The sequence below is a fragment of the Mauremys mutica genome, chromosome 6 (assembly GCF_020497125.1).
Source record: "Mauremys mutica isolate MM-2020 ecotype Southern chromosome 6, ASM2049712v1, whole genome shotgun sequence".
In the NCBI taxonomy this organism is placed as follows: Eukaryota; Metazoa; Chordata; order Testudines; family Geoemydidae; genus Mauremys; species Mauremys mutica.
Genome location: NC_059077.1, coordinates 33,232,024 through 33,244,465, shown reverse-complemented (window position 1 = coordinate 33,244,465; position 12,442 = coordinate 33,232,024). Strand labels below are relative to the sequence as shown.

General features: G+C 39.7%; 1 protein-coding gene across 3 annotated transcripts in view; it reads right to left on the bottom strand.

Annotated features, from left to right (window-relative positions):
• The window catches only part of DDX4 (DEAD-box helicase 4), a 96,525-nt gene that overhangs the window by 65,675 nt on the left and 18,408 nt on the right, over positions 1-12,442 (bottom strand). For all 3 annotated transcript variants that reach the window (XM_045022505.1, XM_045022507.1, XM_045022506.1), the window contains exons 4-6: positions 11,217-11,291; positions 5,128-5,169; positions 866-910 (exon numbers count right to left, since the gene is read on the bottom strand). In XM_045022505.1, the coding sequence (XP_044878440.1) occupies positions 866-910; positions 5,128-5,169; positions 11,217-11,291 (162 nt within the window). The remainder of the gene's footprint in view (positions 1-865; positions 911-5,127; positions 5,170-11,216; positions 11,292-12,442) is intronic.

Below are 12,442 nucleotides of genomic sequence, written 5' to 3'. Positions count from 1 at the left end.
CTTTCAGGAGTCTGATTTGTTTTGCATACACCACATTTCACCTCACTTAACAACTACTTGCTTAGATACTCAGATATAAAAATACAAGTGTCACAGCACACCATTACTGAAAAATCGCATACTTTCTGATTTTTACCATATAAATTATTTCAATTTCTTTATTTTATATAAATATTGTACTTACATTTCAGTGTACAGTATGTAGAGTAGTATAAACAAGTCATTGTATGAATTTTTAGTTTGTACTGACTTTACTAGTGACTTTTATGTAGCTTGTTGTAAAATTAGGCCGATATCTTAGATGAGTTCACGTACCTCCTGGAAGACCTCTGCGTATTCCCAGGGGCACACGTACCCTGGGTTGAAAACTACTGCCCTATCCCATCATTAAAAGGGATATTCCCCTTTAAGAGGAACAGTTTTAAATCCCAGGGATTTAGAATCAGACAGGGCTAAATCCCCAGGAAAAACAAACAATCTTCCTGTCAAAACAAAACCAAAAAGAGCTGAACTATACAAAATATTTACAAACTCATAAGCTATCCTATGTTAAACCTAACCACACTATTATATTCACATCTATCTACATATCTACACTAAGATTAGAAAAAAGTGTGTTGTGACATGGACACTGGAGTGCCATCTCACAGCCCTGGGTAGTAACAAGGAATGAGCAGTAGGAGGGCTTTTGGAGCGCATGCGTGGCCTCAGACTCCAATAGTGAAAAGGGTGAAATCTCTAGCACATGGGAGCATGTGCACCAACAGTAGAATTTATATGGACAATCACTCAAAGAATGTTAGACTCCCTTGGAGATAGCAGATCTGTTTGTTCTATCAGTGTCACTTCATCTTCGTAGTCTTACCTCCTCTCCTTGAAAGCGCTCTTGATTGGCCATCTTCAGTAGATTCTTCAAGACAAATGCATTAAAATTAAAATTTAAACAAACTTGTCAGGTCTCTGTGCTGTGCTTAATTGTACACACCACTAAGGATTTTGGATCTTAGCCTTCAAAATATTAAACTGGGTTGAAAGGTACACATTAACAGCTAGCGTAATTGTATCAGACAAAACAAACAGTACATTATTTGCAACACACAAATCACTTGCCAAAGCATAGCAACCAACTTTCTACAGCCTTGCTGCATTAAGGTCCCACTATCAGGAAACACTGGGAAAGGATGCAAGCAGCATTTACACAAGCATTCCTGCAAAAACCTGATCATTTAATTTAATTGTGTGTGTTACAAGTTTGTAGAGTAGATGGGATGGACTGGAAATTAGGCCTGAAGAAACCATTCCACTACTACAGTCAACCAGAATAATATAATTAGAATGATTTCACTAAGACACTCTTTTATAGCTGGCTTTTAGTAAGCGAACAATTGTATGTTACCTTTAAGCACTGTGGAATATGCTTGATTCATTCTTCCTATTAATAATTAAAATAACCACCCACTTTTACAATGTTTAACTGTCTTTGGTTTAAACCGTTATAGAATACACGCTTATGGTCAAAATAAGACTTGCCAAGTACATAAAACATTTAAGTTTACCCATGTTAGTTTTTTCCCTTAATTTGAAATGGCAAATTAGTTACCTAACTCTTTTATTTATTTATTTTTTCAAATAGGACTGAGCTCTTACCTCAATATGAGAAATTGGGGCTGTACTTGTCTTCCTGAAAATACTAAAGGCAATTCAGACTCATCCATGAGGTTCTGTATCACATTGCTTTTTTCCCCCCTCACAGAGTATAATAGAATAATTTAGTAGAGCTACCTGCAGGACTTAGCTGGGATGGATGGTGGAAAGATCAGCCCCCAGAAAAAATAAGTAACATGTTCTTCATTCTGTATCTTGAACTCTTTCCACTTCCAGGTGTCTGACTAACAAAATGCATAAGGAAGGAGAAAGAGAAACTCATTCCCTCCTTTCCCCCCTAAAATCAGTAGCATATTCTATTTTGGGACCATCCTTTGAAGTGCCTTTCTGCTAAAGGATGCTTTTGCAAAGCAGTAATGATCAAGCCTGATGGATGATCAGCTGAGAATTTTAGCAATTTCAACTCTGATAGCTGACACCTTTTCTACAGAGAATGCTAATGTGAAATATACTGAATGGGTTCTAATAGCTTCTGGAATTAGTTAATTAGGGGCTGCATATGCTTGAGTGACAGCATTTAACTCTTAGCTTTGGAGGATTTGGATGCCATCAGGCACTAGATTTAAGGTGGATGGAAACAAATAGAGGTGATGTTCTTGTGAACTTAAGGCACATTTCAACTTCTTTTTACATAGATGCTTTTTCTTTCAGATATTGAAATTTTGGTAACAATGAAAAGTGAGATGAATGAGATCAGAAGACCTAGGAACTTCAAGTGAAAATTGATGGAGACCCTCTCCAACAACACTTAAGTAATCAGTGATAGGATTTGGCAAATTTTACCTCTCAGGAAGACTGGCTCTTGCATCAACTCAGAAACAAGGTGCAACTATTTTTATTTAGAGTAAGGGTAATTAACCATTGGAATACCTTACCAAGAGATGTGGTGGATTCTCCTTCCCTTTAATCTGTAAAGCAGGACTGGATGTTTTTAACTAAAAGATAAATGCCTTTGATTCAAACAAGTTACTGAGTTTGATCCAGGAATTACTGTATGAAATTCTATGACTTCTTTTTTGCATAAGGTCATACTAGATCAGTGGTTCTTCAACCTATTTACCATTGTGGGCCACATATGCAGTTCCCTGTGTGTTATGTGGGCCACATCCACACAATATTATACATTATACATACACACACACACACAACCTATATGGATGTCACATTGGTTGCAACTGTGTGCTGATTGGGCTGCAAGTGGCCTGCTGGTTGAGAAACACTGCACTAGATGATCACAATGGTCCCTTTTGGCCTCAAAATCTATTAACCTATCTTGATTCCTAGGAGGATAATCCTGAGAGGGGAATCACAGAGCTATTTTAAGTTACTCAACAAGCACACATGCTAAAAGTAAAGATCACTTTCCGCAAGGTCCTTGGGGACAGTGCCTCTGACTAATAAGCTGAAGAATATGTATAGATGATTCCCTAAAGTCCTATTAATATCTTGTTACAGATACTGGGAATTGACAGTATTTTTTTTCGGTGGATACTGGCAATTTTCACAAGTAAACTAGGCATAAGCAAATTATTTGACAATTCCATATTAGATCTAAACTTCTATCAGATCCACCAATACCAGGCAATCTCCCTGAGAAAGTGCAGAGAGAATGAAAGCTGGGGTCTCCATCTTAAATTTAATCTTCACTGCTCTATTTCACTTCTTTTGGTCTTAGGCAGCCTAAGGGAAAGGATATATATCCCTTAGGTCTATTTTTGTAGAGAGACAGACACAAATGGAGTCATGCTGTTGGCAGGGTTTGAAAGTAGTCTTGGATCCATTCTCTGATCAAAGTTTTCCCATACAGGTTTTATCCCAGACCTGATAGCTCTCTTGTGGGTATCTATTTAAGATACATATAAGGCCACCATTACCATTCAACTGCCTCTATCTTTTTAATATATTTATCCTCAGCAACCTGTGAGATGGGCATAACAGTTCTTCCCTATTTTACAGATGGGGAACTGAAGGGCAAAGATCAAGTGATTTGCCCATGGTTGCATCAGAAGACTGTGGCGGAACAAAAAATTGAACCTAGACCCATGGTGTCTCAAGCTTGCACCTTAACCACTGGACTATTCCTCTCTCAGAACAAAAAAAAAGCAGCTTTTGCCCATATGAGAAATCCTAATTCTTGGATTTCAGAGGGGACAGAATGCTTGGGTCCTTGGTGGTGGTAGCTACCACTTTATGAAGCTTCTTCTCCAAAGAGGATTTCACCTGAGGATTTTGAAGCAGAGGGTTTGATGAGAACAATTATCTACTGTCCACAGCGGCTATGGTCTTTGCTGCCAGCCTTGAGTCTATGAACTCAGCAACTAGGCATATTTTCTCTAGTACTGACTTAAATTTGCCTGGGTCCAGAAAGTACAGGTTCTTTTGGCTGTCACACCAGGACAACGTGGTTCTAGTCAATGAGGTGGTTGCCAATGAGTCCCTGACGAAGCTTTTAAGTCCATCAAAGGTGGAGAGTGTCTATTTTTCTGTCTGCAAGGCTTTTTGCAAAGATATCACCCTCAGCATGAAAGATTTTGCTTGTTGCTGCCTCAAAACCAGATTTAATAGCTAGAACAGCAATAGGTAAGTTGGAAGTCCTAAACAGTCACAGACAGAATCTGGCATAAAGGCTGAAAGAACATGGCTGTCTGAGCTACACTGTTATTTGCAGGAAGAGAGGTACTATCCACATGTCTGGAGGAGAGTTCAGGACCTATAAAAATGAGTGGACAAATCCTGAAGATAATGGCATACAGCTACATTCAGTTACAGAAGGAAGCTACAATCATTCTGTATTTGATTCAAAACAAGACAGACAAGACTATAGCTGACTATCACACGGAACTTTCTCTGAACCACAACCTCCAGAGAGTTCACTTTTAAAAGTTAGGAATATTCTTTTCTGATAAGCATTAGCTTAATTTTATGCTTTTCTCCAACCAGCAAGACAGACATGTTTTTGCTAAAAGGTTACATTTTATTGCAGTGTGGAACAGCGAGTTTTCTCTAAGTTTACTGCTAAACTGCACCCTCAGCTCTGACCATATTAACCTTTTTTGTCCAGATTAAGAATACAGTTTTACATTTAAGATTGGTACTATGAAAAACTGCATTTTTAGGATGTCTAAAAATGTCCCAGTGTCAGTTTAAAATTTTAATAGACATGAAAACAGTCAAAGGAGTCTCAACATGAATGCTTTAAGAGGGAACACTGACATACTTTTAATAGGAATTACAAAACACACTGCATAAAACAGCTCAAAAATTGCCCTGCAAAGTATTTAACACGGGATCATATCTACACACCAAAATAATGTCAGGCACAGCCATATCAAACCACCTACCACACTGGAAAGAGACTGACTGAAAGCTATTATAATTCAACGTGACACATCTCTACAATATGTAGACATGTACTGATGGTGAATTATGCTACAAAAAACAGACTGGAAGAATCAAGCTTACCTCTCTCAAATCCAGGGTTTCTTCTTTCTTCAAATTTATTTCCTAGTGCAGTTACAGGGAATAACAGACAAATAAGCTATAGCAGAAGAATCAACATACGTATTACCATAGATTCATAGTCATAGTGTTTAAGAGTCAGACGGGACCATTATGAACTAGTCTGACTATCCAGATAGCCCAGACCACAGAACCTCACCCAATAATCAGAATGGAATATTAGGATCAGAGTAACCTGTACTTGGAAGCCTTTATCAAACCTTTCCACATCGGAGGTACTGAAGACAAACCAAACAGAATTTTGGCCTGGCAATCAAGACTGCAGGCATCCCAACATCTTGTGTAAAAGTGATGGACGTTTTCTTTTCTTTTTGGGGGTGGGGGATAGGGGCGGGAGAATAGACAAGTCTATGGCATGTCAACACCATTTTTGGAGACCAACTCTAAAATCTTTGTCCTTCAGAGACCACGCCCCCAGGTACTATCTCAATTTACATACTCTAGCTTCATCCATGAGAACAGCAATAGTCTCCCTAAAGGCTTTTGCAGCTAGTAACTTTCTGGCAATTGATGCATGCCACTACTGTTGTATTGACCATTCCTAAGAACACATAATAACCTTTTTGCATGGGTCGTTCAGGGTAATCAGGGCTAATGGCTGCTTAAATTATTTACCACAAGTCTCAAGGTGACCTAATTTCACAAATGAAACTAACATTTGTCCATTTCAATACCTCTGGGTTCAGCAGCAGTTGTGAAATTTAAAATTGTTCATTTCACACTGTTGCTTATAGTTTTGCCAAAACAGCAGTAGATGCAGCCACTGGATTTAAAGAACTCAGTTTATTCTTAAGATTTCAAAATATTATGAGGAATTTAAGTTGCAGTAACATTGCACCCACCATTAAAAGCCATAAAAGTTGAATGAAAAGCATTCTAGAAAGCTCTTTTCACCCCCACTTTATATTTTACAAATTTCCACTAAGGCTGAAGTTTCTTACATAGCCTCAGCCCTAAAAGTCTTTGGAATAAAATTTCAACAAAAGGTCAGTCAAGTTATTTTGGTCTTAGGGAGGGAAAATGCAACATAAAAAAAACCCACACCAAAAACCCACCACTCACCTCATCCCTGATGGACAAGAGAACCAAGGATGGAACCCTATCTAAACCATATACATCTTATCAACGTAACCTGTTCTCTGTACACTGATCCCTCAAAGCTACTTCTACTCTGGAACCCTCCTCCCTTTGGCCAAATTCACATCTTGGCCTGACTTTCTGACATCTCTTCATGAGTCTTTCAACTCAGTCATCACATCACTGACACCCTCAACCCAGTCATCCAGACCCACATTATAGGTGTCAACTTTAATGTTGCACTCTCTCTCTATACCTACACACAACCAGGTGTCAAAACCTTGTAGCTCTCTCTTACAAAAGATCCAAGAAATATGCTACATACAGCATTTAACAGTCAGGTCTCAGTAGATGCCCATACACCTAATAAAAAGGAAACAAACACATCAAAAAGAACAGGAGTATTTGTGGCACCTTAAAGACTAACAAATTTATTTTAGCATGAAGTTGATGGATTTCCACTCCATACGGCTAAATGCAGTGCCTTGCATAATGACAGGTTTCAGAGTAGCAGCCGTGTTAGTCTGTATCCGCAAAAAGAAAGGTGCCACAAATACTCCTGTTCTTTTTGCCGATACAGACTAACATGGCTGCTACTCTGAAACACATCAAAGTACCTTCCTCTCTCCATATGACCAAAACTCTTGCCAATGTCATCATCTTATGCCTGGACTCCTAATCTGTCCCTGAGTACTGCAACCGTGTCTCCACATTTAAAAAATTGCCATTAATCTCTTCCTGGCTATGCCACCCTCTTCTGAATCCTTCCACTCATTCCCTATCTCCTCCACCTCAGATACCTGCTTCCCTTCTTTTACCACTTAGCCCTATCCTAGCTAGCTGTTCTATTAGCTTATTGCTACTTCAAGCACCTTTCCTCCACACTAAGATTCCCAGCTTTCACTAGACACCAGTTAGCACAAAAGCATTTGAGGGAGGAATTTTCCCCAATATAGCCCCAATGCATATGTGATGCTCTGTACCTCAAAGCAGAACCTTGGAACCTCCATATTCACCACTGTCATACAATTATGATACATTTTGTACAAAGTATGCCTTGTGAGGCATCATTTTAAAAGGTTTGATCTGTTGAACATTAATGTCCTGTTGGATTAAATGTGCTTTCACTATACGTGAAGTTATGAAGCCAAATTGCCGTGTATGTTAGGTTGGGAAATGCCCACAGCCGGCCTTTCAATTGCAACAAAGAACCAGCCAGAAATATGCTGATAGCCCATTAAAGGAATCCACTCTCCCAGTGGCCATCCCCGAGACTTCTGAGGGTATGGCTACACTTACGGTTTGCAGCGCTAGTAGTTTGCAGCGCTGGTCATCCAGCTGTGTAGGAGCAGCGCTGGTGTGTGGCCACACTCACAGCTACCAGCGCTGGTGTGTGGCCACATTTGCAGCATTAGCAGCGCTGCTGGGAGTGATGCATTATGGGCAGCTATCCCAGCATTCAAGTGGCCGCAACGTGCTTTTCAAAAGAGGGGGGTGGAGTGGAGTCTAGTGTGACAGGGAGCGGGGGGAGAGAGAGAGTGGATTTTTGGAGCCAACACTGTGTGTTTAGCTTCCTGCCTTGAAAAATCAGAACATGTTTCCAACCCCTTAGTCTTAACTCTTAATTGCAAACAGCCTGCAGCCAACACGACTCCCTGCTGTTTCATTCCCTCCCTGCCTGCAATCTCTTTGATTGTTTACAGCCAGGTACAGATGATCACAGCAAACAGGAGCTCTGTTTGTTTTTTAGATAAGCGGCAACGGCAACGATCGGATCTTGTTCACAACAAAACAAAGAGAGGCTGCATAACAAAATAAAGAGAGTAATTTATAAAAGCATTCTGGGATACACCTTATACCCTGGAGGCCAATCACAGCGCTGGTGTGTGGCCACACTTGATGACCAGCGCTGCAGCACCAGCGCTGGAATCCTTATTCCCCATGCTGAGTGAGGTGTACGGCCAGCGCTGCAGCCAGGGAGTTGCAGCGCTGGAAGTGCCCTGCAGGTGTGGCCACTTACTAATTGCAGCACTGGTGGAGGCTTTCCAGCACTGCAAATCGCCAGTGTAGCCATACCCTCAGAGAAAGCACATATGCAATGGAGACTGCTTGGGGGATCAGGCAGTCCCGATTGGTCATCAGAGCAAAGATTTTTTCCAGCAAGCTGGAAGAAAATATGAAAGAGGAGAAGTGACAACACTTAGCCTCTTCCCCCCCACCCCCCACCCCCCATTTCAAGGCCTGGAGGAAGGTCTGGAAGAAAAAGACCTTGAACAGGAGAAGGGTGGTCCCAGGCTGGAAGTTAGTTCCAGCCTGTTTATTGAGAAACTGTAATCTGCTTTGTAACATCAGTCAAGGTGAGAAAAGCTGTTCAATTCAACTCTTACGTAGACTAAAAGTTTAGGATTTAGAAAGCATGATTACTTCTTATTTTCTTAAAGGTAACGTCTCTGAACTTTATGCCAATAACTTAAAATCTTTCATAGTTAATAAATCTGTTTTATATTTTACCTAAAACAGCGTGTTTTAGTTGAAGTGCTTGGGAAATCTCAACTCAGTTTACAAAGACTAGTGTGTGTCCTCTCCACAGTGAGGGAGTGGCAAACTGCTTAATGAACTTCCACTGCCCAAGGGAGCCTTGAGTAGCCTAAGACAGTATAGCCCTGGGGTGAAAGACCAGGGAGCTAAGGGGGAAATGGCCAGAGCCTCTCTATTGCTGGCTCATGAGTGGCTGGGAGGTCATTCATCTAACATCCCTGCCTGTGGATGTCTGCATAAGTGCAGTGCTTGTCAGAGGTTTGAAGCTTGACATCAGCATCACAATGTGAGGGACAACCCAGGCTGGTGGGACAGAGGGCTCAGCAATCCCACAATCCAGGTTGCACCCCAGGGCCCCAGTCACAGAATGGGAAAACCTCCCTGAGAAACAGTGTAAAACAATCACCTCATCGTCCTTCAAATCCCTGTAGACCTCTCTGCAAAACCCTGCTTAATGACTATAACTCAACAAACGGCAAACTGAGACTCTATGCTGGTGCAAAATATACCGGTACTTATTTCACTGAAACCTCATCCTCTTTCTTCACCCCAATGCTTGTTTTGACCACCTATGTTGCGTTATATTTTGTCATAAACCAAGACTGTAAGCTCTTTGAGGCAGGGACTGCAATTCTTGTCTGTACAGCACCAAGTACAACTGAGTTCTTATTCCCAACTCGGGCCTCTAGGAACTACTATAATACAATAACTAATTTTATTTTCCTGCATTAAATATTTTCTACCAATTTGATGTTCGTCCACTTGCCCAATCTTCCCCCTACCCACCAGTAATTTGTTTCTACTGCAGCAAAGATGGATTCATGAAAAAACACTACATGGGAAAGGAAAACTCCTACAACAGGAAGAAGCCATTTACATACTTCCCTGCATATGTACAATAGCACTTTTCCAGCAGTGCGATATTACAAACTATTATGCATTCATGATTTTTTCAGATGACGACAAAACTACTATTGTGAAGGGTGCAAATGTGATCACATTGATTAAAATGGACACATTTATTTTGAGTCATACAGCACCTTTTAAAGGTACAGAGGCAATAAAGACACATTAGCTCCTAGAGTAATAAAACATACTGCAGTGTTAGTGATCACTGTACTTTGTATGGAAAGGTAATACCCGACTTTGCAATCAACCAATTTTTAATAGCAATGAGTGTAAATGAAGTATCTGAGAGCTGTATTACTCTGACAGAAATATTAAATTAACCTACTTGAAAAGTGAACCAAATGAAGGAAGCAGATACATTTTGTCTTGTGACAAAATCAAGGTAATTAAAGTTCTCAAAATGTTTTCACATTAAGCTACAACTATTTCACAGACATCAGTATTAATAAGTTATCAGAGTTTACAAAATAAATTAAATTTCTTCTGCTCTCAGTAAAACACGGACCAATTTATTTAAACAAGTACAAAAATCAATTTGTACAAGCAAAAGTTCTGGGGCACCAGTACCAAGGCCTTTGTTTTTAATTACCATGACAATGAGGGAGGTCGCTCTCTTTTATGGACATCCAGCTAGTCAGTAGCTATAGAATCCTCCTTAGCAGCTGTACCCTAATTGCCTTAACTGTAAAGGGTTAAGAGAAGCTTAACCTGAGTTGGCACCTGACCTGGGGAACAAATAGGGAAGCTGTACCCTTTCAAATTGGAAAAACTGCTGTGTAGGGGGGGGCAGGGTCTTTGTCTCTTGGTTGGAGAGAGGGGAAGGCAGCAACAAGCTCTAAACTTTAAGACAGGTATGGGAAATCATCAGCATCAGACTTAGAAACTCCTCATTTGGAACCCCAGATATGCAAGTAGCACAGGAAAAATTAAAGACAGATGTGATTAGGAACTGTTTTGGTTTGTGGATTCCTCTGTGCTAACCCCAGGCGCTTTTGTTTTGTTTGCAACCTTTAAACTGAACCCCAAGAAAGTTATTTTTGGTGTTTAATCCCTAAAACGTGAAAACTCAGGCTTGTTTCTTTTTTTAATAAAATTTACCTTTTTTTAAAGAATCCTTTGATTCCCAAGTCCTTAGACAAGCGGTTGGTCTGTGCTCACATTGCTAAGGCAACTGATTAGTATTTTATTCTCAGGCCTCCCTAGGAAAGGGGGTGAAGAAGCTTGGGCGATATTTTGGGGGGGATAGGGATTCCAAGTGATCCTTCCCTGAATATTTGTGAAAATCACTTGGTGGTGGTGGCAGCAATATCTGTCCAAGACAGAAGACTCTGTCTTGGAAGAGTTTTAACCTAAGCTGGTAGAAGATAAGCTTAGGGGGTCTTTCATGAGGGTCCTACATCTGTACCCCAGAGTTCAGATTTGAGGTGGTATACCCTGAAAATTACACATTAAGAATTTACGTGAATACAACATGACTTTAAACGAACATTAGATAATACAAAAACTACCTCTATTCCCAAAACTCCTTCCAGTACCGAAGTTACCCCGCATGAGTTGACTTCTGTTAGGTTCCACACCAACATCTGGGGGAAAAACAAAAAATTATTGATTCAGATATCAATACATTAAATTTTTCCTATTTCAAAATATCCTTGTTAGGACTAAGCTATTCCTACAGCCATTAGAGAGATATCAACCCTCAACTCAAGAAATAATCTACCAGCAGTTACTAGCCATGCTCAGAGGAAACTCCTCCTTTCACTTGTGTCACAATACAGTAATGTATAATGGGCTAGGTCTCAGATTTTCATTTTGTGAGGCATCAAACAGATCACTTTTGATATAGAACACCAGACCAGATGGACCCATAGTCTGTTCTAATAAGGTTTTGGGGTTTTTTTTGTTCTGAACTACCAAATCCAAAAGTTGTTTAAAGTTCTCACTGGAGACATTTACTTTAAATTGCCATGTGTACATTCCCAGGCAAGATATACCAACAAATATGACTTCTGGTTGGAGTCATTTGTGCATGAAAGAGTGAAAGAAAATTAATCTTAATTTTAAAAGATGCAAAATGCGCATAACCAGAGCATTAAAAACTGCATTCTGTTATGTGTTAAGCTGCCCTATCACTAGGTGTTTTGGTGCTTTTATTAATTATCTCAACACTGCTCCTAATGTGTATTGCCTTAAAGTATGGATAGGGCGGATAAAGTATAATGTTGGTGTAATTATTGCAAAATATTTTCTAAAGAAATCTTGTATGGATCTGTACATAATTATTTAAAAGAAATAAAAATAAAGCAGAACAAAAATCTTGTTATTTCATTAACAGAATGGAGACTCACTGTATGCTTTAAACCGCAAGCAAGCATAAAAAAAGCGAATGATTGCATTATAAGATGTACTTTTTCCATTAGTAGCTTAGCTTTACAGTAACAGCATACATATGTAAAAAAACCACTACAAGTAATGAAATCATAGGGTCTTCACTACAGACACCACTATTGCAGCTGGACAAAACAAAATTTAACAGGTTTCTCACTTCACTAGTCTGAATTATAACATGGTTCCACTTATTAAATGGAATGCAACTTGAGAAACTGTTTTAGCTACTACATCTATTCCAATCTCTCTGAAGATGTTTTGGAAATGTTTCTCTTCCCTGTACTGTTTGAAAGACACAGAAAACTGACAACTGCCATAAGAAGAAGTACAAGAACATAAGAACAGC